Below are 25,671 nucleotides of genomic sequence, written 5' to 3'. Positions count from 1 at the left end.
AAGGACGACACAGCCACACAGGACTTGCTCTCACTCTGGTTCTTCTTTAATTCTGGTAAAAACATCAGCTGCAACCATCAGATCTCTAGCTTGGAAGTGTTTCCTTTGTTCAAAAGACTAATATAAAATACATTTTCACACTGCAACAGTATTATAGTCTTTTTCTGTCCATACTAGTATAAAGCAAACACAGCATCATATAGTGGTAATATTATGTATGATTTCTAAAGAGCATCTAAACAATGACAGCAGTTTTCTTCTATAATCACAATAAAATCTTCAAACATTTTAAATAGACATAGACAATTAATAGAACAACATTTCATATTTTATACAGTGCAACATGTTACTGCCATTGTACAAAAACCTCGCATTACTTCTACACTTGACCACGTCCTTCTAGAATTCCACAATGGGTCATAAATAATATGTGAAACACCATTAGCTCATTGAAGCCAACAAAAGTTTTCATTTCACACAAACCGCAATAAATTCTAACATTGGAATTGCGAGATTTTCATGCAATGAAAATATGTGAAACCTACATTTAACAAAGCCTACCTGGTATAAAAATCAACAGCACACAGTCACTAACTGTGTGTTATGCAACTGCAACCATCAGATCTGCATAAAAAGGAACAGAACAATTATTATCCAAAATAACTACTAAAAGCATTCGTCGGGAGCTAGCACGCAGGTGTCTGGCTAGCCAGCTAACGTTAGCTCTATTTCTGCACGTACGTGTCAGTAACTTTCATATTACGTGTTAGTAGTGCTTATAGTCAAAAATGTATGTTACTGATAGTCATGAAAACAATTTTAAAACATTAAACATGGAAATATTGATCACAACATTGGTCATGTACATCCACCTCTAGCTTGGAAGTTTTTCCTTTGCTAGAGGCACGTATGATATGTGAGAAAGAACCGTGTATGCAGTTGCGCTATTAACCCACCAGGTGGCTCCAAAACTACATAATGTAACACAAACATATCAATTTTGTAGAAATTCACAAGAGATTATTTCAAACTCTGTTACATTTGCACATGTACACACCAACTCAAACATTAATTTTAGTGATCTCTGACTGCCGTAATCGGGAGTTGTTAGACGTGAATAACAGTCTTACTGTATTTACGCTTATCCTTGGCCAGCAGTTTTAAATAAGATTCAGTGATTCATTCTGGGGCGCATGGCCGGCATTGTCGGGGTAGGTTTTGGTGCTCCTCCTTGGGGGTGCTTGACTGGGGGGGCTGGGCCCCTGTCCGGGGATGGGATCGGCCTCGGGGGCTGCTGGCACTGCCTGCACTGTAGGGAGGGATGCCTCTGGCTGGGCTGGGGGACTGTTGGCCTGGTTCTCCCACGTTATCGCTCCCTGGCGGCAGGGAGCTTCCTGGCACGGCTTTCTGCTGTTCTTCCTTGGGGCGGGGTACAGCTTCCCCCGGGACATGCGGTCTGGGGTCCTTTGCGCTTTGGGGGGTCGCAGGGTGCCCTGGCTTCTGGGGGTGGGGGTCTCTGCGCGGGTTGATCCGATTGCGGTTTGGTGGGCTGCGGTGGGATTGTGGGGCGATTGTCGATGCATCTTGATGCATTGTGCTTTTTCCCTGGGCAGGGTCTCTGAATGGCTGCTGGGCGTTTAGTTTGTGCATTGGAGTCCGGGGGAGGCATTTCCTCATTGGCTTGGAGGGACCTGTTTGCGTCCCTGTTTTGCTTTGTTGGCCTCGGATCCATGCTTCCCCATTTCTCTGTCGGCCAGTTGTTGGACCCCTCTGGATACTTAGGTATATAGTTAGTTTTCGGGATGTGCAGTGTGGGTGCGGGACAGGGCTCCAGTTTGTTCTGGGTTTGTGCCTGGAGTTCTCGGCCCTTGACGGGTGGGTGGGTTGTTGGTGGCATGCAGCTGAGCTAGTTGATTTTGCCTCGTTGCTGGTTTGGCTGGTGTTGCACGGCGGCCGGGGGGTGTGCTGGGCATGGGGGATGTCGGCTGGCGCCGGCGGCCTTAGTTTTTTCCGGCGGTTGGGGGGACGGCTGACTTTTATTGGCGGGTGCACGGTGACCTGTGCGGCGCGTTTGCTGCCAGGCTGGGACTTGCTGCTGGTGTTTCTCTCCGCTGGCTTTCGCTGTTGTGTTGTTCCGTTTGCTCTCTCTCGTTTGCCCGACCTCGCACACGGGATTCGCGGGGGGCTGCTGGGCATTGGGTGTCGCCGTGCTCGCGCAGTGTGCGCGTTGGGCTCGTCACTTGTGCATTGGTGTTGATGATTGCGTGGCATTTGGGCATTTTGGTTGTTCGCTGCACGGCGGTGGGGTGCTGGGTGGGGGTGGAGCACTGGTCTATGTTGTGTGAGCGCTGCTCTTCCGCGGGTTACGCTTTTTGCGTCCCGTCGGCATTACGTTGTCAACTGGCATTTGGGTCGGGGTCTTCCGCATTTGCATCGCGGTGCATCTGGGAGTCTTTGTTTTTTTTTGATTGATTTATTCTTTTTCTTTCTCCCACCCCTATTGGCTACTGGTGTTCTTGCCTGCCTGTTGCTGGGATAGGTGTGGCACAGTCGTGGCATCCCACTCTCACTAACAACTACATTCTTTAACAGGCTTATGCGCACACACATGTACACACACACACATACAGACACATTCACCCACACGCACACAGACACAATCAGTCTCACACATAGACACAAACAAATTTAGGTTGTCCCTGGTAGAATTATTCCTGATGCTTTTCTTTCAGTTACTTATTTAAATTAATTATTATTCCAGCTCTCGTGGCTGTGCTGTGTTGCTTATTTAGTGTGTGTGACTGTTTCCTGTTTTCAATTTTCTCTTAGTTGTCTTACTATGTCAGCTGTTCATTGCTGCTGTTCGGCTGGTTGTCTTTTACTATTATTATTATTTTTATTGTTTGTTTTTGTTTGTGTTTGTTTGTTGTGTTTTTCTCCTCCCCAAGCCCCCCTCTCTTTTCTATTGCAGGTTTCGTTGCTTTCTGCAATTGGTGTTTCCCACTGCTTTTCCCTGTTGTCCCCACCTTCCATCCCCCTTTCCCCCTTCTCTTACAGGTGTTGTCCTTTCTCTGTGCTGTCTGTTTGTGCCCCCCCATCCCCGTGGCTGCCCCCCTGTCCAGCCCGGTGACAAATCAATACATAATTAAATAAATAATAAAACAGACAAAAGAGTATTTTAATACTGTCTTGTTAAAGTAAAATCTGTCTGGCACAATATAGTATCCAGGTCATTATACTCTATACCAGGCTGCTGGGCAGGACAGGTTTAGAAAAAAATAAATAAATAAATTTGATTTGTCACCTGCAACCTACATTTTGTGTTTCCACCATAAATTGGTGCAAAAAAGTCACCAGAATGCAGGAAATTAAGTGTTTAATGTTTCCTACAAATAGTGTTAAAATCTTGTCTCATTCTCGTGAACCCAATATTGTGTCTCATCTCATCTCATGATTTAAATATCTTCACACACACCTTAATATAAATAATCAAAGACCACTAGTGACCACTTCAAAAAGGTAGTGAGTCCGAACTCCCCCCCGGTTTAATCTGATGACAGTAAATCTGAACAAATAATACTTTGGTGCTCATGGTACATTTAGAAGGAAGTGAACGATTAAATTGTGTACAACCAGGCCAGACCAGACCAGTGGCCTGTACCACGAAGCGGGGTAACTGGCTTATCCAGGTAATTTAAGGAGTAACTTCATGACGTCGGGTGTAACTTCCCGATTTACCAGTACTACGAAAGGTGGATGGGTGTTACCTGAGGTCTGTTGCCATGGCAATTTACGCTGCATCTCTAAACTGCTCCAAGCAGGTTTTGTTCGTGGTTAACTCGAGGTTACCCTGCAGGTGGACTACATACCACATCTGTATTCAAGTTAAGGATGAGAAGTAGACTATTAATACACACCACTTCATAAAATAGGTTTAGATTTCATCCTGATTTGTTCCAGTGTGGTTGCAATGAAGTTCTGAACACAACAGCATTACGTTCAGACAGCGAGCCCTGCAGCCTCTGTGATTTTAGAGAGGAAATCTTAATTAATTAACGGGATAGTTTCTTAGATGTAGCCCATCTGTAGTCTATAATTGAATTCTCCTAAGTGTTTTCACATATTTAGATAGACTATTTTACATGTCCAAAAAGTAGGGAGCCAGGTGGGGATTAATAAGAGAAAAACAAATCCTAGATCAAAGTGTGAAATTTACAAGAAGAAAAATTGAAAATTCCCTGAAATTAAAGTCACAAAAAATCAAAAATCACTGGTGTTTTCTTCTGAATATGCCCAATCCACGACAGATTCTCTAAGGTGCATGACAATATAGTGACTGTGGGCTAAACTCACGAGTATTTCCTCACTGCTAAATCCGATTGTGAAGTCCAATATAACTTTCCAATGCATGCAGACTACACGGCAGACGTGTGTGTGATGTTGTAGCCTTGCAAAGTGAAGTTTCTCGCATAAATGTGTGACTATAATATCAGAGAATATTCAAGTTTTTTTTACTTGTGGATCAATCCTGGAAATTAAATTTTCGCTCGGCTTAATACCCCTCTAATAACTAATGTCCAGTTGTACCTTTACATCTTAATCATATTACACATAACAAAAGAGCCCATAAAATACATAATAGAGATCTGAACTACAATAATAACACTGTGAAGATAATTAGGCAACAATATTACTCAATGTGATGCCAACAAGCCTCCCTGGCTTTGTCGTCCGCCACAATATTAGATTTAGCCGTTAACTTGTCTTTACATTCATAATTTCCTGACAATACCAACGTGCATTCCTCTGGTGACATCCGCAGCATGCGCCGTTGGGAAAAAACTCTGCCTGCAAGGCCGAACACACCCCTTTTATGCGAACACGCACCAACTCCAATTAAGTTAACACTGACTCAACTAACCAACATCTTATCTACCTTCATAGTACCGTTTAACTCCAGTGTAGGTGGTCAGAGTTTTTCAACCCCGAGTTTGCCCGATCACCCCGAGTTAACTCAGAGTAGGTTCGTAGTACAGGCCACGGGCGTCTAATTCTGCCTTTATTTGTCTGCCTTTATTTGTCAAGACGTGTAGTCACACCAGGCCACTAAAAAGGTTAGGCGTGTAATTGGGACTAGGCATTTAATTCAAGTTTTACGGTTTGACTGTTCAGTCTACATACAAAAAGGTGCCAAATATATTGCAAAATAATCCTACTGGCAAAACTAGAGAGAAACGCACTGCATATATCCGCTTTCCTCCTGACATTCGTTATAAAATCTATGAGCAGAAACGAAACAGAGAGCAGCAGAGCGTTTATATATATATATTTATCCTCTACCTTGATCTGTAGCAGTAGAGCCGTGAGGCGGGAGATGAGTTGTGTGAGGCTGGGGTTTGTCACACTCTGCTGTCCGTCCTTCAGTGAGTTGCTCAGCTGCACCATCTGCTGGGCCTCGTCTTCACAACGCCGCCGCAGCTCTGTGGGATGGTCAGCGGGAACCATGCCCTGATCTGGAGCGAGCTGGTCGGACACATCGTAAAACAAGGCTCTGTGAGTTCATTTTTCCAGATTGACTAGGATGTGAGAGGCTAGAAATGGTAGAATAGGGCATGTCATTTCACAGCTACACAGGCTTCCCTCACTCAGCTTCAGGGGCGATAATTAATGATAATAAATAATATAATAATCGACTTACCTCACAGCAGAACTGTTGAACTTCATGAAGCACCTTGTTGAGATCTTTATTGAGCTGTTCAAGCTCAAGCACTGTGGTGGCATATCGCTTCTGGAAGTCTAGGTCAATAGGCATTGAGTACGACTTCTAAAAACAAAAACACAATCATAGATTTAGGTAGGCTTGTTGCATGCAAATTTAACAGCTTTTGAAGAAACTGTTTTTTGTTGTTTTTTTAAATGACAATGATTGTACCAGTTTCTCTGCCTCTGTGTTCATTTCTTTTAAATGCTTGATGTGCTCTTTCTTGATCATGAGGATCTTGGACAGCCTCGTCTAGTCACGAAAAAATATGACAAAGGATTTGTTAGACAAAGTGTTGCGAAGTTTTAGGATGTCAGATTTTAGAATTTGACAGGAATTATTTACCACTTGGACAAGGAATTTGACAGGAAATCCTCCCAGAGTGTCTCCCTCAGCACCAGGCAGTTTGTTCCTCCATGGTGACTGGTTGATAAGAGGGTCATTGTCCTGTTGTTTAAAAAACAAGGAAGTAATTTACCTTCATACGAAATCTAGAGAAAGAGATTTGCAAGACTTGTCCTGTTGCAGTATGATGCCGACTGTTTTAACACTGATGTGCTGTCAATTGATCAATTACTTTTTTAAAGCTCAAACAATTCACAACAATACATGAACAGCACACAGTACAAAAACTAGATTTAGGTTTTTAAAGATTTGTCCAGTAGAAAAAAAAACTGGTGACATGATTTGATGCTACACTGGCTGAACTATATCATTGTACAGTAAATCCACTGACTAGCACATCTAAATATACTTTTGCATGCATACATTTACAGCCTGCTTGTACTAGATATGCTGAACAAAACCATCTTAGAATTACTGTCTACCTGGCCAAGTAGATGTAAATACCTTCTCACAGCCAAAGCAGATTTTTACCAGTACGAAATATCATTAACAACTGTGTGACACCGGGGACAAGTTGTGATGATGCTGTACATGTATATCTGTCAATAGATTGGTGTAGGTTTACAGTACCATGAGGACTGGAGTGGTGGCGGACGGATAAGGCCCTCTGGGCGGAGTCATGAGGTTCTGCATGTAGCGCGATGTCCGATGCTTCTGGGCAAAGGCTGAAATGGGCATGGTCTCATTGGGCTCATTACTCTGGAAAACAGATATTTAAGGATGTATCTGATGCTACTGTACATCCTTGTATTTTCACAACGTCTTGTTTAACAATTTTTAATGAAACTGCATTATAATTTTGATGCGTGGATAATTTAGAAAAATAAAAGACAGACAAACTAAAGTTGTTAACGTGCATCTTAGGAAGACAACAGGCAAATCTTACCAGGACTTCGTAGTCAGGCACAGTGTGTGTTCCCAGGCCACTGCGGTCAAAGGTGACACGATAGGTGGCAGCACTGGTGTCAACTGCATCAATCTGCCCTGTGAACAGCCCATCATGGACGCCTCGGAGTCGAGCTGTGGAACAAAAACAAGACAAGATCAGAATCCGTACTGTTCATATGGTACAGATCCATATGGGACATCCTTACTTGCCCTGTTGGGTTTGATTTTCCACACATACTGATGCAATCACTATAAACAGGGTTTAGGACTTTAACTCCTAAAGGCAAATCTGTGTCGAATGTACGCTGTAGCCTGATGTGCACTGCGAGAACTGTGATTGGTCAGCTTGATAGCACTGCATTTCCTCCTACTAGGGCTGCGACTAACGATTATTTTCAATGACGATTAATCTGTTGATTATTTTCTTGATTAATAGATAAATAGAAATCAAATGTCTTGTTTTTGTTCCACAACCCAAAGAAATTCAGTTTACTGTCATACAGGACTCCAAAAAACTGAAAATATATATTCACATTTAAGAGGCTGAAATCAGAGCAACTTTATTTTCTTAAAACATTACCCAAACTGATTAATCGGCTATCAAAATTGTTGATGATTAATTTAATTATGACAACTAATCCATTAATCATTGCAGCTCTTTTCTCTTGTTTCTGCATTTTTGTCATTTCACTAAAAGTAACTGCTGTTCAACATTGATCAGCTCTAACTCCAACATGATCCTCTCAGTTTCAGTCATCCTCGTTTGTAGTAGCCTACAGCAACAAGTGGCAAAACAGTGGAACACTGAAACCCCACCGCCAGCTACAGAATTAATTTTTAATAATTGATTCTGTAATTGTAGAGTGAGACAGACACCAACACACAAGTATAAATGCTCATGACGCCGTAGACCTGACACAGATGTGTAAATTGGCCTGAACAGTTCACTTATTTGATCATTACATAGTCATATACATATTTGTTACCGACTCCTGCACTTCTGATCACACAAATACTAACAATGTGAAGTGGGTTGCTGTGCAGATCATTTGACCGCCATGATAACAACTAACATTTAACCAGGACTTTCAGGCTGTTGTAACTAACAGTGGTGTGTGTTCATTTTAATCATCTTACCAGTGACTTTTGTTCCTATAATGAGTGGCAGGGGAATTTCATCTGGAAGGTCTTTGCAGTTTGATACGTCAGACAGCTTTCTTTGCTGCAGCAGGCGCATCTTCTGCCTCTTCTGTCTCAGCGCTGTCCGCTCCTCAGCAAAGAATGCTGACGAACACCTGGATGAGCCAACAAAGCATAGAGCTTCTTTTAAACCTTTGTTTAAGGAAATGGCGTTATGAAAAAAATGCATAGAGAAAACAGTTTCACGTCAAATGTCGGACAAAAATAAAGAAACATGATAAATGAAAAGGTTGTGTGGAGGCAGCAGCTTACCGCCGAGGTTTCCCCATCAGTCTCCTGATTGTTCCCCACTCAACCCTGGTCAACTTTCTTGTTTTCAGGTTGGGGAAAGACTCCTTCAGACAAAGGCAGAATTCGTTGTCTCCCTCAAAGAGAGGTCTGGAGAAGAAAATAAGGTAAAAAAAAATATTTTGGCAGAGAAATCACACAACAATGTACTACAAACATTTCTGATTCTTGAGTGGGAAAAATCCAAACTGCCACCCAGTTGCCGCTGACCTTTCAAACCATGTTCAATTTCATTACAGATGATCAAAAAGCTTAAACATTAAAGCATATCTGAATTGAATGTCTTCTGAAGGTGAACGTGAGACTCTACCTGTCAATATTGGAATAGAACCATTCATAGATGCACCATTTGTGAGCTTTGGGTAGCTTAAGGAGGTTTCTTAATCTCAGCCCTATTTTCTGGGATGCCTTCTTATCAGGTGTCACCACATTAGAAAATTTCTGTAAAGAAAAACAACAAGATTCAAGATACAGGTACATATGTTTATTCCCAAACATAATAAATGAATTGAACACCTTAAGTATGGTTATTCTAAGTATTCTTCCACTGGGCAGTGTAGCTGTTGGGATGGGAGAGTAGGGCGGGCCAAATTATTCCCTCTTTTCACTACGAATCACTTTCATTAAGTGTAGTCTTTACCTGTGGTGTGGTGGAGACCCTTTGGCTCCTCCGAGGGGATCTGGAGGGGAGACGCTGCTGAGGCGGCTCATCCTCCTCCCGAAATAAACGGCTCCTCTTTGAGCTCCGTGTGGGCTGGAAGGACAAACGTGGACAGGAGTTTATGAACAGTGCCTATCGATTTAATGTGCAAAATTAGAACATTAGTTTCCTTCTGTCTGCAGAAAATACAGTTTGATCAAGGCAATCCTGCAGATACAATATTCAGGCAAACAATGTTTTTGTTTATTTTATTAGGGAGTTGTAAGATTAAAATTTAACACCCCAGAGAGAGCATAGTATGCCATTCTCACCCAGAGAATTTTAACGTAAAACGAAATATCCACCTCAAAAACAAACAAATGTTTGCAGAAGGGTCCCAAACTGTCCCATTCTGAAACATTGCCCACTTTTTTTCTACAGTGCAAAATAGACTACAAAGCCATAGATTTGCACACAACTACATAAAGGCCAGTTGCATGTCGAACGCAACTTCATCTGGAAATAAATGCAATGAAAACAATTAACTGCGGCTGGTAAGATGTGGTGATGATGGGGCATTGGATAAGACACATGCCTTTGGTGTTAGAGCCCCGGGTTCAATTCCCCACTGTGACACATCCACCAATGTGGATGTGTTAAGTGTCCTTAACCTCTCGTGGCTCCAGAGGCGTGCAACCTCTGACATATATAGCAATTGTAAGTCGCTTTGGGTAAAATCGTCAGCTAAATGAATAAATGTAAGATCAAAAGTGGACAGTGACCATATAATCAACAGCAACACTTCCTTATCAAACAAGTAGCCTTTAATTACTGCGTAACAGTTAACGTCTTTCAATTATTCACATCTATAAAGAATGCACTTGTTTTAAATCCCACTCATCTTTATGCCTCTCAGGTCATATGTTTTTGTGCTAATGTACTTTATGTTTTTTTTTGACTGTGTGAACTAATCTACACTTCCATTTTGGCCAGATATGTCTTGTAATAGAGATCCTGAATCTCAAGAGACTTTTTTAAAATACAAGTTCAATAAATAAAAAAAAAAATCATAAATTCAGACTTTAAAGAGACTATTAGTCTCTACTGTAATTTGCAAACATAATCCTACACTAGAAAATACCAAGTTAGATGGCCTTCAAACCAGTGATTAAAATTTTTACAATGTCTGAGTCGTGTTGATTCCACAGTATGGTAAATTGTGAAATTGGGGCTTGTGTTGTACTCTATTGCATCTCATTAACTAGCTTTTATTTATGTTTTTTAAGCTTAGCATTGATAATAGTGTGTATGACAGAAGCCTCTCTATTGCTTCCTCTTCACAAGTTTTAAAATTGACAAACTAACACCATGTCTATTACCGTCTCCATTGAGTGGGAGGAATGTTGTCCCCTGGTGTTGTGAGCTCTTGAGAAGCTGTTCTTTTCATTCAGAGTGTTGGACAAACTCCCTTCTGTAAAATAAAAAATAAAAGAAATTATTCAAAATAGTGTACAAAGTGACACCAAATACAAGACAAGAGTGAGAACTACTCACTATCAAATGTCAGACTAATATAAGACTTATAAGTGAGACAGCAACAGATCATTTTAAAGTCTTAACAAAAAACTTTTCTCTTTACCAATCTGGAGAAAAAAGTGCAAGTATCTGGAAGACTGTAAGCAATTTTGGAACACTTGCTTCCCCTGTATCCAAGTCTGCTTCTGCCACTAATGTAAGGTAGCGTGGGATGTCACTGTAAGCTGGTCATTATGGTGGTCTAACCCAGTGAAGAATATAGATTTCTGACCACTTCTAAATCAGGAAACCTTTGGTATAATGTCAGCTGACAAGCCCAAATAACCAGAATAACCTTCATTGGCTAAGTAATTCCCAATGTACCAAGAACCTATGTACAGAAAGACAGTAAGCTAAAAGAAAATACTGTCCACATACCTTTTAGACTCACAAGTGCCTCTGCTGAAGAGCCTGAGGAAGAGGACAATTTGGGTTACATCAATCTTCAGTAACATGCTAATGACATTATAAAATATTTGACTAGCTTAACTATAAAAAAAATGCTGTAAATATTTCACTAAACCTGTCAATGTGATAAAAGGTTGATTGAGTTCTTTAGTTTTAAGTTAATATTTTGCTATCAAAGAAATCGGCTGCAAATAACTGACGTCTATGAGCCTGTCCTTTAAACACTGACAGCAGCCGGGTAGGTAGGGTAACTGAAGTTAGATATGGCTAGCGCAGTCAGTTAGGCCCAAAATCCTCACTTTGAGCTGTCAGGCTCGAGCACAACATCAGCTGGACACATCATATCAACCAAATGAGCTAAACAAGCTAACGTTACACTATGTTACAACACGGAGACAATATTTAGTGACATTCACTACGGTCACATCGATTGAAATGACAATTTCGGCTGTTAATAGCCAAATAAGTTGGCTAGTTTCCCCTTTACCAGCTTGTCAAAATGATACACAGCGCGTTAACGTGTAAACGTTAAACAGCGCTAACGAACGTTAACGTAAATCTAAGGAACGATATCAGGGAAGACTAAATACTAAGCCCAGCAAAACCGATAGCTAGTAGCTAGCGTGTGTACTTTGGCAACGGAAACGTTGTGGCAGTCCTTTTGTTATTACTGCTTACGATCTAAGGCTAGCAGACGTTAGCTCATGGCTAAGCTAACGTTATTTGTTTACCCAGTTGGGCTTAAGTAACTTGCTCAACTCCAACATTAGCTATGGTTAGCCTCTCCTGCTAACAAGCGTTAGCTGACTTGGAAAGACCGGTATCTCTTTGCGTCTAAAAAATACTTTATGAACTCCGCCAAAAACTTGCGATGCTCATTACATGGGCAATGATAGCAATTTATCACCAAATATTTATTTCACCACTACGGGACCGCTGCGTGTTTACAATGCAAAACTCCTTGATTTACTGTTGTTACTCACTCTCGTCTAACAGCTGGTCCATCTCCGCCATCTTGAATTAGCCGCGCCGCTTTTTCAAAGACCTTGTCAAAATGCATTCTGGGTCGGGACGCTATCTGGAGGGCGATTTGAGAAATAAAAATTGTAGAATTTACAAAGAATACGTATACAAAATGTACTGGGAAATGCTTTCAAAAGCCAGCATCCCTCCATTGCTTCATAAAGCGCTTCTGTTACTGTCACATATTTTGTTTCTCTTACATATTTTATATTGTTGGGAAGGGGGTGTCAATGCTGTTTTGACTTTACATGAATACCTCCAGGTGCATGTTGTTTTTACCTGGAATTATACATAGCACCAGAAAACCATGTCCAACATAAAAAGGCTTCCATGAAAAACATCTCTTTCAAATGGGAAATTATATTAGGAAATATTCCTATTTTCATGTATATATGCAGGGGGTTGCTAATGGTTGAACATACTACAAGATCCAACTTCAGGACCTTCTGGCTCATGGAGTACTTATTGGTAGCTGACCCTGATCTGCCAAAGAGCAACCCTTTAAAGAAATTATATCTCATTACTTTGAAAAGCTGACATGCAAATTTACATTTATTTTCACATCTAAAACTTAAATTGGATCCAACATGAACATGTTCAAGAAAATATTACAGTTCAAAAACACGGTGTGAAATTTTGGGAACTCAATGTTTTATTTTGTTTGTGGTAAGTGAGAAAAACAAATAAAAAGTGTACCACATACAATGGCAGTTGTTTCTTTTACAGAATATTTTGTAGACACTACCCACATTGTTTATTTTTTCATTTTTAGCAAGGAAGACAGCTTGAGAAACAAATAACAAATATATACATGTCAACCCTTGTACAGTATCTTTCAGCCCAACAGTCTACTAAATGTTTACTTGAGAACCGTAGCAAAATATAAACAGTGGTTTGTGTGGGTGTGTGTGTATGCAGATTGTTTTTTTTATAACTCAAAAGTTGCAGTACTATGCCTTATTAACTACAGGTTATTGGCTGGTTATTAAAGAATTAAGAAATAAGATCCTTGTGAAATTCAAGATTACAATGTGAGACAGAAAACTAATAATATTTTCTGATGTCCATTTCTAACCCGAAACATTTCTATGTAGTACTTCAACCACTATACTGAACTGTGGTTCTGTGTCAGTCTTATAAGCAACTCTGAAGTAGGTATTTAAGTACCTAATGCATTACTATGGAAGGCTGCCAGCTAGTGAACCTGATGAAAAAGCAATAAAGTGACTAGAGATATCCAATGACCATTGTAAAGTGTGGTATAGCATCGCCCCTTTGCCAAACATCTTCTGTTGCAGGGAATGAAGCCCAGGAGTTTGGAGGCAACAGTGGTCTTTGCTTGCACTGATGAGGGTTCAGAAACAGCCCCTCTCACCACAGAGATGTCTGGTAGTTAAATTTGATCTTCAGGAGATACTTCATGTTTATTTGCGCTACATCATAGACAATGTACCTAGAGGAGCAGCGGTTAAGGAAAACAATGACTATACAGGTAATATCACCAACACAGCAAAATAATAGGACGTTTCACACCAATTACAGTGTTTATTCAATGTAAAGAACAATATGCACCGACTAAGTCTTGCACGCTTCTACTAACTATTAAATAATCAATTGTATGGCAAAGCAGGAAAAATGTGTGGTAATTTGGCAAAATTATTATTAAATTCATAAACCAGGTGGTCAGTGTTAAAGGATACTCGTTGTACAGCAGACTCGTATCATCAATGTTAGTGTGGGTTCCTTTTCCCAGAGGCACTTGCACTCCTTCTAAAGTGGCAGCAGCACTTGGATCAGGAGCAGTTCTACCCAGACCTGCACAAAAAAAAAAGGTTAATGAATGAAAGTCTGAAGCAGAACACAAACTAAACTTCTATATATTATCAACAAGATGCACTTCAGTTGCAACAAGCTCGTATTTACCAAAACAAATCAGCTAAAAATCACACATTATTAAGCAAATATTTCAGCACGTGGGTGTTATGTCTATGAAGTCTCTACTGCATTATACTTTATTATGTATTTACATTTAATTCGGCAGTAACAGTTGTTTCAAGATATATTTACGCATTAAAAGTCACAGCTCGCTATTGTATTGGTCTGCTGTTTAGAAATGGGTGCACCTGTTGTGTAGTTAAACATTTATTTCACTGAGACTGAATTTCTGTAGTTTTTATTTACAAATTACCACAATTTTTCTTTGTTCCCCTCACTTGTGAAATGCAAATAAATTATTTTCTCACCTTTAACACTGTGCTTGCCCTTGGGTAATTTTGTAATGTGGGAGGCCTTCTTCAGTTCATGCCTGCATTAAAACAAAAGCAAGACACATTCATTTTCATTATGACCACATATTTGCGAAGCACACAAAAAGGTTGACATTCAGGCTTATTTTTTTTTTAAAATAACTCAGACTGTCCCTTACATGTTGCCGAGGGCAACCTCAGCCAGAAGGAGGAGGCCTACAGGGTCTGACTGGGAGGTGTGACAGTAGTTTGCACTCTTTGACACCATGTCGGCAAAGTACACACCTTTGCCGAACATGTAACCAGTCTAGGGAAAATGAAGCAAAACAGCAATGTAATACAGGACTGAACAGGAGAGAGATCAACTGCATTGTTGCGCAATAACAAATTGAGGTACAGCTTTTGGTTCCCCTCAAACTTCGACTCACCACTGGGGCCTCCGGAGGGGCAATGCGAAGACCCTGAGACAAGATACCAGCGTAGTTGGTGGTGCGAGAACCGTGCCACAGTAGCTGCCGATTGTGTAGCTCCTCGAAGGGACGGTATCGTTGGCGCTCTCCCTCTCGAACGATTTTGAAGATCTAAAATGATGAAAAAAAGTCAAGAAACAGAGAGATAGTAATTCATACTGGACAACTATGGTACACATAGAATCAGTAATAATAAATAAAGATTTCTACAAAGTAAGAATTTGCAACATAATATTCAAATGAAGCATGTTAAAACTGTTTTTCCCCCCAAAATGACTTACTTCTTGCACTTCCAGTGTGTAGGTGTTGTGTGTAGCAGCGTGGGTGTTCTTAACATATTGCATAATGATTTCAGCCTCCTCTGTAGTTTTGTCAACAACCTATGAAATAAGAAATTCACACAGTAACCCTCCATGCGTAATCTCCTCCATACAATGACCATGCGGAACATTAATCTTAGTAGACAATGGGGAAAAAAAACATAATCTTGTAGTTAACACTCCTCACCTCAATCTTGGTTTTGAGTTTCTCATAGTTGATGTCGATGGGATCACGCTCATTGTCCTGGGCCCCTCCTCTCAGCAGGCTGTATGCCACTTCAATATCCAACAGGTTGTCCAGCATCTGAACTTTAGCCTGAACAGTGATGCATGTGCATGCTATGATATCCATGTATGCTCCATGCAGTTATAAAACAAGAGAGAATTATATGCGTGTGTCCTTACTTGAATGTAGTCCAGGTTGTTGAGCAGTGGAGGTTTCTTCATACCAAAGTCGTGAGGTATCAGGGTGTAGAAGCGATTGGAGAGATCCAGCACCTGGGACTCAGGCAGACAATCTGACACAGCCTACGATTAAATAAAAAGAGCAATTTGGTACAAACGTTTGCTACGAATACCTGGTCCAATCACTGGCACGGAAGCGCTACTTACTACAAGTAATGTCACAAATCCATCACAAGAGTCTAGTGCGTCGGTTACTGACCTGCTGCACTTCAGTGAGGAGAGAGTAGGCGCTCTGGATCTGCCTCTTACTCAACTTTCCGAGGGGCATCTTCTGGAGGTCAATCTGAAGATACATGTACGTATGTGGGACACAAAAGAATAATGTACACACTCAGCTTGCATTAATACCATTGAGCTAAAAGATTTAATGCACAAAAACAAAACAAACCATTATGACGTTCTATTGAAATGGAGATGTGGAATTTTCCTGTACATTGTAGTTGCTCTACTGCTGGCTTTAATTTAAGTGTAGACATGACAACACATGACAGATGGTGCTGGTTTTGGTAACAGAAACACAGGAGTGCAAAGTCACATATATCATCCTATTATAAAAACAGCTTCTCAACAAAAGCTCCCGACATTGCCAAAAGATGTGATATGATGCAGGCTGTAATAAACTAGGTATGTCTAATGTGGTTTCTCTCTCATGTGTATACAGCCACGTATGTTGCCTAAACAAAAGAAAAAGTCTTACTTCAAACTCCACCATGGCCTTCTTCATGCTCTCTACATCAAAGATCGTCTTGATCAGCTCCTGGATGGGTTTGGCCAGCTTAGACTTTGTGCCGGCGGACGCCGTCAGCCTCTTCACTGCTTCCTCATCCTGTCAAGAAATATGAAAAACGCAGAGAAAAATGAAGCCGGTCTAATAAAGAAAACATACTGTACAATATCTCCTTTATAGTTTTGTGTGTACCTGTCCGTAGTCGATCTCCAGGGGGTAGAACTTATTGGGATATTTGGTGAAGTTGGAGGAGCCCCAGTCGTTGCCCGTCTTCTCTTTGTAGACACCCAGGAAGTTGTCCAGGGCAGAGTTCTTGTCGTGAAACTTGTCCAGCTTGTTGCCTCCGATGGTGGTACCCACTCTGCCCCATGACCTGAACACCCAGTACCTGCACATACATGAAGGAGTGGCTGTGTCAGAGACAGTCGAGTTAGAATCATCAGTGTAAAACAATTATTATTTCTACCTTTATGGCAATAATGGGAGAAAAAAGGAAACACAGCACCACTGCCCTGCAGCTAGGAAGCTAAGACTCTCTATTTTCTCATAAACTGACCTGAATGTACCTTTTATAACTTCTGCACCACAAAAAAAAGCAGAAAAGAAGTGAGATGATGTCCTGCCACTGACCGCTTCTGTACATCATCCTCCAGCAGCTGCAGTTTATAGTAGGAGTTAGTTCCCCGGACGATGTCCACAAGACCCAAAGTAGCACTGTACATCTTCCCTTTCTGCTCCAGGACATGAGCGCTGTTCTCCAGACCTAAAAAAAATCAAAATTATCAGTCAAGGTCAAAAGACCCAAAAATCTAAACAAAAATGGATGGAGAAATTATGTTTTCGATGCAGGGTACTCATGACTACCTGAATCAGGATCCACAGCAGCTCCTCCTTTGACTGTGAGTTTCATCTTCTTGGTTTTGCTACCACCTGTGACAATGTGGATGCAATCATTTATTAATATACAAATACGCAATAAATATATACAGCCCAATGCTATAACACAAGTCTAGCCGAATCACCCCTCTAAAACATTTAGATAGACATCTATAAGCACATCTGTTACCTTCCTCCTCCTTCACCCTGCCGGTGCTCTTGGCAGCCAGCGCTCCGGACTTGGTGGCCGCAGATGGGGCGTTAGCTTCGACTTTGACCTCTGCACCCCAGGGCGAGATGGCGTGCAGGGAGACCAGTTCCTGGAGGGCTTTACCCGACGACTTGATGTCTGTGAGGAAATCCTCGGAGACCACACGCACGCCTGCATCCCTCACTTCCTCCATTTTCTTACTCATCTTCTCCACCTCCTCTGAAAGAAGTTGTAACAGTGGGATTTGTTACATTACACATTATGAAATAAGACAATATATTCCTAAATTTGATTCCAGAAGCTATTTTTTTTTTTTTTTTTTTATTAAAAAAAAGGAACTGAGGGCACTGACTTGCCCACTTATTGGTAATTTTTGTGATTGGTTACTTACTCTTGGTGCTGAGGCAGACTGAGGCCTTATTGGCTGTGCCGGTAATCTTTCCACCCAGCTCCTCTACAGCAGCCTTTAGATCATCCTTGTTCTTGGTCAGCTTACCCACAGCCAACAGTTTCATACCAGTAAGAGGTTTGTCTATGAGAGGAAAAAAAAAAAAACAATCACCACATAAAAGTTCAACAAACGCATCCACTGAATCAAACCCCAAACTCAGAATACAGAGAGGATACAGGTTTCTTCACCAACCTGCAGGGGCCCCCTCGGGCAGTCGCTCAGTCGGGGCACTCGATGCACTTGCCAAGGGTTCTGCTTTGGCCACGTTAAGGGTTTGGGTGGGAGCCTCCTTCGGGTAAACCCTGTCCTGCCGCTTGAACTTGAATTTTTTCAGGAAGGGAACTTCATGGAATTCCTAAAGTGATAAATCCACAAAATATACAAGTAATAAAATATGGCAAGAATATGTAGCATGTTCTTGGCACATTAGCAGCCACTGATTGAATACCTAAAGGAGACTGAAACCAGTGAAAACATTCAACATGAACTCAGCTGCTATATGAAACCGCTTTCATGTCATTATAATGACATGAAGTCTGCTCACAAGCCACTGGTGATGATTTAGCTTGGAAACTGCTGCTCTATAAAGAACTAAAAAAGGAGCCTTGAAATGAGGTGACCTACCTTGGGGATGACCCAGTCTTTGCGTTCGGGTGTTGCGGTTTTGAACACACACTTCGTCCAGGCTGATATGTCCCCGGTACAGTAGTAAGCATCGCCCTTGAACACCAGCTGGCCGTTGCACTCCTTACAGGCCTCTAGAGCGCCAAAAGCCATGCCGTCAGAGAGGCAGTCCACCACCTACAAAGAGCAGTCATTTTAATTAGTCAGCCTTTTCAATGATGATTCATTTTGAATCCGGTGGGAGTGAAATAAGACGAGGTGGTCTTACATTTGATTCTCCGGAGGGAACCTCCTGGCCATTTGCAATCAACAGCTCTTTCATATCATTGGTTGAACAAAACTTCTTCAGCTTGTCCTTGATTCCCCAAATCAGCTGGCTTTGGTTCTGTAGATGCACCAAAAAGCAAAAAATGAAAACCGAGGAACATACTAAAAAAGATAACATCGCCAAACATGTGATGTTTATTCCAAAATAGGAAATAAAAAGTACCTTCAACTGCTCCTCAAGCTTCTTCTTCTGATCATCCTCCTCCTTCTTCTGTTTCTTTGATACTCCGTCCACATCATCAGCTTTACGCTTTCTGTTAGAGCAAGCACAAGTTCCAAATAGTTTTCTCCCAAACTTTTGTTGTTTTGTTAAATTAACAATTCAGCATGAACAAAAACAAAGGGCTGAAAAACATCCAAATTAACTTCCTAAATGAGGCCAAAAGGGACACTGAAAAAACGCCTCAGTGTGACACCTTTATTCATTAGGCAAATTCATTAGGGCCCCATCAGGTAATGGACACACGTGCACACAAGCAGGAACATGTCTCCACAACCCCAGGTGTCAGTGCTGATATCATCCACCCTGCTCTGACAAGAGACATTTATTAGATTCCCCAGACTCGCACCAGTACACAACTAATGACCATCCAAGTAGCAGTCGGTCTCTGTCTGATCCTTCAGAGTGCAAAAGACAAACATCTAATTTGCTCAGACAACCAGTGACATCAAGAGGGAAGAAGGGAGTTCTATAAAACAGCGTCCTGCAGATTTGTTCAAACAGAAGTGAGTTTGTGATCTTCAACTTGAGGACAGGCGTAGAGTATCAGGGCGCCTGCTGTCAGAATAACGGCGATGGAGGTTCTTCAGTAATTCTACTTGTTTTCAAAACTGCTGTAGACTGGTGAGTAATTTTACTGCTACTTGCATTTCATCGCCCTACTGAGGAGCTAGACTTCTAACTTGAATATGATTTGATGATCTTTAGGACAACCATGGAGAACACCACTGCATTGAACCTCTACACTAAGTCCTCCGCTTTCCTGATCTCCTCAACTCCTTCCTCCTCCAACACCACCTCCTCCCTACCTTCTCCTTCACCTCCAACCAATGACCTGGTGATTTCCCCTAATGTGGCGTACATGGCGGCAGAGCTTGCTATCGCCTTTCTCTCCGCGGCTGGCAATTTGCTGGTCTGCGCTGCCGTGGGCCTCAACCGCAAGTTACGCACCGTCACCAACTACTTCCTGGTCTCGCTTGCAGTCGCTGACATCTGTGTGGGCGCGGTCGCCATTCCCTGCGCCATCCTGACCGGCCTCGGCTTGCCACGTCACAATCTCTACCTGTGTCTGCTCATGTTGAGCGTTTTAATCATGTTGACCCAGAGCTCCATCTTCAGCCTGCTGGCAGTGGCTGTGGAGCGCTACGTGGCCATCTTCATGCCCTTCCGCTACCAGGTCCTGATGACGTCTCGCAACGCTGTGTTAGTGATCCTGACCACGTGGCTGCTGGCCTTTCTCATTGGGCTCGTGCCTCTGATGGGCTGGCACAAGACACCACCTGATTTGGGCTACTGTTTCTTTGTCTTGGTGGTGGACATGACATACATGGTCTACTTCAACTTCTTTGCTTGTGTGCTGACCCCCCTGGTGATCATGTTTCTCATCTATGCCCAAATCTTTGTCACCGTCAAGCGGCAGGTGAGGCGCACCGCAGCCGAGCAAAGCGGCAGAGGGGAGGGTCAAGCGAGGGAGGCAGCCAGCATGCGCCGAGAGGTGAAGACTGCTACTTCACTTTTTCTGGTTCTGTTCCTCTTCACAATCTGCTGGATCCCGCTCCACATAATCAACTGCTTCCTGCTGCTCTGCCCTCGCTGCCCCATGCCACTAGAGCTGCTGCTAACTGCCATCATCCTGTCACATGCCAACTCTGCTGTCAACCCCTTCCTGTATGCGTACACAATGACAGCTTTCAGGGACACCTTCAAGGCAATTTTCTTGTGCTGCAGGATGGTGGAAGACAGAGAGGCTTCAAATATAGCCAGTGGTGTTGACAGAGAGGGCGCAAATGTCCGAAAAGCGCGCCGGACCTGACCAGGCTTGCGATCCCAAAATCCCCACATTCTTACCAAACTACCGGTACCCAACCTGCTCGAAAGAATATTTTCCCTTCTTTGGCGTCTCACCCTTCAGTTTTGACAGCAGGGAGCCTCTTCTTAAGTTCGTCCTTGTCTTCTGCCCGTAGTGTGTTGAAACCCTTCAGCTGGGCGGCGCTGTATTCAGACTTGAAGGCCAGTTCTTCCCTACGGCTCACGAAACACGCAGTGTGGTACCAGCGGTCGATCAGACCCAGCTGGGGCTTCTCTGGGTCCACGGTTTTCTTGGATACACGGATCTGATCCTGAAGCAGAGGCCAGAGGATCAACAGACTCAGTGACACAATACCATTCAAACTTACATTTTATCTAACATCACATTGAATAAGTTGATTGTATTTATTATTTTTAGTTAGTAGTAATTGTTGCATTCGAACAAACAATTTTCCAGTATGTAAAGAAAAGTGGCTGCTGACCTTTTCTATTTTCTGCTCACAGCCTTTGCACGTGCTGCGGTTTGACTTGGCATATTCAACTGCAAAGTCATTCAGTGTCTTCTCTCCTTTAGCTCCACTCTTCTGGTCCCCTTTTCCTACAAGAAGGAAGTCAATTAATCAGTAATCAAGTTAAAAAAAACAACTAATATATATATATGCACTATTTCTGGAGGCTAAATAATATTTATCAGAACACTACCACAAATACTACAGAAGAATGTTTATTTTAACACTTGACAGGCAGTAAATGTATAGACATTTTACAAACACCTGGTGTGGTCACCAGGAAACAAATATGTCAAACCTCTGTGAGACACTACAGTATACAGTCATTTATTTTCAATGAACCTGTATTTGATTTTTCACAAAACCAAAAATAAACAGGGTAAATTTATAAAGCTGAGGTCCAAACAATCGTTCTTTGTTTTTTTTTGTTTTTTTTACAGCATAGGAGAATATATGCACTCACTTTGCAGTGAGTTGTTGCTGCACTGCATGATGTATGGTGATGTGTACACCACTACGTCTACTAAGCCACTGAATAAAAGATTTATAGAGTATCTATATATAAATAGAGTCCCTCTATGTATAACTGTAAAATGTTATAAGCTAAATAACCTGCATATAAAATATGAAGTTAGCTGTTCAACTAAGGAGCCAGATACCTGAGATGACATTAAATCAGTTATTTGCTCTATCATCACCATAAAGACACACTGGGACAGCACAGTCTGAACATGTTGTGTGTGGCAATATAATAGTTTAACAATCCACTAAGATGCAAGTCAAATGCTAAAAGTCGAGTGCTGACCTCCTGTTGCTCCGCCACTTTCAATAGCCTTTTTGACCTTCTCCTGGTCCTCCCAGCGGAGGTCAGAATACCCCCCGATATCACTGGTGGACTGAGCTGCTGCTCGCTGCCAGAAGCAGGAGAAGTGGTGCCAGTGGGGGACCTTGCCATCAAACATGGGTGACTGCCAAGAACGAAGAATAAAAACAGGGAAGATTCAGTGTTCGCTGTATGTTTACAGTGACGCAGTGGTGATACTATAGACTTCAGTGTGAGATGATCCTGTTGAGGAACAGATCTGTGAACGGCGTCCTGACAGCTGTTCACAAGAAACATCTTCAAATGGGACATTTTATGTATTTTTCAGGACTTGTGAGGTAAGATTTTTATTTTGAATGATTTATTTATATAAAACAGATTACAATGTAATATTTGAGAAGCTCAGAGCATATTGTGCTTTATGTATAAAGGAACGATGGCACTATGATATGGTAAAAAAAAGGAGATAATTTTTGCACCACAATTTTCATTTTTACTGAAAGAAATATTAAAATCATGATGATGTGACATTTGTTGGTGTCTGTGTCAAACAAACATGTTTTTGTACATCTGAAGAACCAGATTTGTAGGCCGGGGGCATCTGTGCAGCACTACAGTAAATCATTATAATTTATAATTTTCTCACACATTTTACCTTTATCAAAAAATTGCAGCTTCTGTGATCGGGATAGTGCATTTGTCCATACTGCGATTTCAATGAGCCCTATTCACATATTATCTCATAAAAATTACCCATAGCATTGAACTCTATGCGAGTAGAATTTACCAAAAGTCAAAGATCTTTGTGTGCAGTTAAGATATGCAATGCAAACACGCAGGTTACTGTTCTCCATGTATTTATCTGTCCTGTAAATACAGATTCTCTATGAAGGACAAAAATAGCTAATAGAAACATTACTTAAAATGTCATAAGCTATAAAGTGTTGAACCTGTGGCCCTGCTGACTTGTGTTGAACAGGCTGAGTGAAAATCTGGAGCTGATCCACAGGCCATGAATAAAGAGGCTGACTTTGTGCAGCCAAATAAGGTTTCTTAGCCTCTTAGTTAATTAATTCTCTTAAGGGCAGCAGGCAGACTTCACTTTGGGGTGGTGATGATGCTGTTGTGATTTTTGGCTTCTGGGTTGCAGACGCTCACTCAGACATTGTAACTTATGCACGGTTTTAATCTTTCAGCTTAACCTCGGGCTGCATAAACATCCATCAGTGAACCTCACTTTCATGAATAGCAGCAAGCATAAACGCAAAGCTGAGAAGAATCCGACATCAACAGAGGCTCAGCGGCTCTTTGTGAACAAGACTCAATAGACAATGTCAGCCATTTAAATGCAAACGAGGGCCTAACCTAACACACCAGAAGCGACACTACAAACTACACATTTTCATCTCCAATGACTTTATCAACAGCCACTATATTCGCTGAATAAACCACCTCGTTTGAAAAAGAAAGCACTAGTAAGCTAGCTAACAGAGTACGTTTCCGCAGATGAACGGACTCCCCACGTCGCTCCGTTACCTGCACCATGATGGCCATCCTCAGCGAGTCTTTCGCGATGTTTTCTTTGCACTTCTTGCACGACGCCCGGCCGCTTTTGGCATATTCCGCTCTGTAAAGCTTGTCCTCCTGAGAGTCTGCCATACTTCTTCAATATTACTGCAAAATAACACGAACTGACTTTTTGAAGCGAACTTTCTCTGGGAACCGGGGAGCCACAACAATCAATGTATGCTCAAGCAAAGAAGCGAAGCCCGCGTGCCTGCACGGCGGATGAGAGACGACACGAGCGAAGAGCTCTCACTCCGCCGCTGTTTCCTGATACCAAAACATCAGCACACTGGAAACTTATTGAACCAGTAATGGTGTTTTTCTATTAACTTCAGCGTTGGGGAGTTACGTAAGTTAATTACAAAATAAATGTAACTGTAATTCATTAGCGTTACATTCATTACAGCGCCACTCATCTGACAGTTAAACTGTCTCTCAAGCTGTCTTTTGAAAATGGTTAACAGTTGAAAACATTCATTAGACATTAAGAGTCTAAGTAATCAAAAGGCAAGTAAATGTCATATGTTACATTGCTTTGATAATGTAATTTAAATAGTTACAGTACTATCACATTTTAAATATGGAAACATGTTACATTTCCAAAGTAACTTTCCCAACAATGATGAACTTTTATGATTGAAATGTCCTCCATATAGGCCTTGCAGATGAAATTCAACTTGAACGCTAAGAGTTGCATGTTGAGCAATTGACTTAATTAGCATAATTAGCTCATCATCTATATTAATGTACTGTAAGTAGAATTGTCACAGACTTCAACTTTATTTTAATGGTAATGTACTGCATAGTGCATATAAAATATTAAACAAACATTTCTAGCATCATCATAAAAGTTCACAGGAAACAACATTGCATGGCTCATAGACCATAGAGGTTTCCACTAGACTACTAAATAATTATTTTGACTTTACCAGAGATTACAGATCCAGAGGTGGGACCAAGTCATTGTTTTGGAAGTCCAAGAGAAGACAGGAAAGTCCCAAGTCAAATCCCTTATCCTAAACTCCAAGTTTCAAGTCCTAAAGTAAAAATATATGACAATCAAAAACAAGCTACCTCACACTGATTTGACTTTACTGCATTTATTGTGAGCAACGCGTTTTGCCAATTGCTTCTAGAGGCTCACATATTGCACGTGGAATTTGTTTTAATAATATGTAACATTTACACAAATCATGAAATTAAAAAAAGTATACGTTAAAACAAGTTTGTTAAAAAAAATATTGACTTTCATAGCATATAGCACTGCTAACTAGGTATGTCAAAAGGTCCAAGTCATTGGCGTTAAAGTCCAAGTCGAGCTGCAAGTCTTTGATTTTGTCAAGTCGTCAAGTGATCAAAGTTGTGATTTGAGGCTAAAATCATGTGACTCGAGTCTACACATTCACAATTACTAATGGCTTCAATTAGTTTTCTGAAACCAGAGGATCAAGCTTCAAGCTCTGATTTAAATGAATAGGATGAAGCAGCATATCTACAAAGTGCAGGTGTGCCTTCCTTTTGGCAGCAGTGATTCAGGGTCCCAGATGTGGATTGGTACTCTGCATATGCTAGTAGTGAGACACTGAAACAGCATTTAGAGAGACAAAATTTACAGAAACTATGTATTTTTTTCATAGTTTTTTGACTCGGTTAATATTTCTTAAATAGGCTAATTTCAAACCTTCAATTATATCTAAACATCTATAAAGCTAATAATTATAAAAGTTGATCTGTGCAGTAGTTACGTTTATTCTTCTGAATCTGCCTCAGAAAAAAATTAAGTAGCCCACTAGGAGTTAATGCCTAAGACTTTCCAACTCCAGAGTGATCCATCTTTCG

The 25,671-nt window shown here is 41.4% G+C and overlaps 3 protein-coding genes across 6 annotated transcripts in view; 1 reads left to right on the top strand and 2 right to left on the bottom strand.

Annotated features, from left to right (window-relative positions):
- Nucleotides 1–12,268, bottom strand: part of lin9 (lin-9 DREAM MuvB core complex component) — a 34,386-nt gene extending 22,118 nt beyond the window's left edge. The window contains exons 1-13 of one of the 4 annotated variants that reach the window (XM_046060069.1): nt 12,149–12,268; nt 11,136–11,168; nt 10,562–10,653; nt 9,183–9,296; nt 8,853–8,983; nt 8,507–8,632; nt 8,192–8,349; nt 7,053–7,186; nt 6,737–6,865; nt 6,107–6,208; nt 5,933–6,013; nt 5,699–5,824; nt 5,341–5,523 (exon numbers count right to left, since the gene is read on the bottom strand). In XM_046060069.1, the coding sequence (XP_045916025.1) occupies nt 5,341–5,523; nt 5,699–5,824; nt 5,933–6,013; nt 6,107–6,208; nt 6,737–6,865; nt 7,053–7,186; nt 8,192–8,349; nt 8,507–8,632; nt 8,853–8,983; nt 9,183–9,296; nt 10,562–10,653; nt 11,136–11,168; nt 12,149–12,179 (1,440 nt within the window). In that variant the 5' untranslated portion in view covers nt 12,180–12,268. Of the gene's footprint in view, nt 1–5,340; nt 5,524–5,698; nt 5,825–5,932; nt 6,014–6,106; nt 6,209–6,736; nt 6,866–7,052; nt 7,187–8,191; nt 8,350–8,506; nt 8,633–8,852; nt 8,984–9,182; nt 9,297–10,561; nt 10,654–11,135; nt 11,169–11,280; nt 11,398–11,464; nt 11,595–12,148 lie in introns of those variants that run through there. The other 3 variants (XM_046060073.1, XM_046060071.1, XM_046060072.1) reach the window with 3 other exon arrangements.
- A 549-nt stretch (nt 12,269–12,817) lies between these two features.
- On the bottom strand, nt 12,818–24,063 carry parp1 (poly (ADP-ribose) polymerase 1). Its single transcript, XM_046060068.1, has 23 exons — nt 23,803–24,063; nt 22,249–22,411; nt 21,417–21,532; nt 21,031–21,245; nt 19,069–19,159; nt 18,847–18,963; nt 18,579–18,755; nt 18,147–18,309; nt 17,895–18,035; nt 17,483–17,722; nt 17,281–17,346; nt 17,047–17,179; nt 16,609–16,804; nt 16,387–16,515; nt 15,889–15,972; nt 15,630–15,752; nt 15,412–15,540; nt 15,186–15,284; nt 14,863–15,015; nt 14,614–14,741; nt 14,432–14,493; nt 13,889–14,003; nt 12,818–13,641 (listed from the first exon to the last, which is right to left on the bottom strand). Exons 1-23 carry the CDS (start codon nt 23,923–23,925, stop codon nt 13,560–13,562), a joined length of 3,045 nt encoding a protein of 1,014 aa, XP_045916024.1. The 5' UTR covers nt 23,926–24,063; the 3' UTR covers nt 12,818–13,559.
- On the top strand, nt 19,982–20,938 carry LOC123978172 (adenosine receptor A2a-like). Its single transcript, XM_046061331.1, has one exon. It carries the CDS (start codon nt 19,988–19,990, stop codon nt 20,936–20,938), a length of 951 nt encoding a protein of 316 aa, XP_045917287.1. The 5' UTR covers nt 19,982–19,987.
- Nucleotides 24,064–25,671: the final 1,608 nt, after the last annotated feature.

The sequence above is a fragment of the Micropterus dolomieu genome, linkage group LG10 (genome assembly GCF_021292245.1).
Source record: "Micropterus dolomieu isolate WLL.071019.BEF.003 ecotype Adirondacks linkage group LG10, ASM2129224v1, whole genome shotgun sequence".
NCBI classification, from domain to species: Eukaryota; Metazoa; Chordata; class Actinopteri; order Centrarchiformes; family Centrarchidae; genus Micropterus; species Micropterus dolomieu.
The sequence above is the reverse complement of the archived record's forward strand: the minus strand, read 5'-3'. Positions and strand labels throughout refer to the sequence as shown.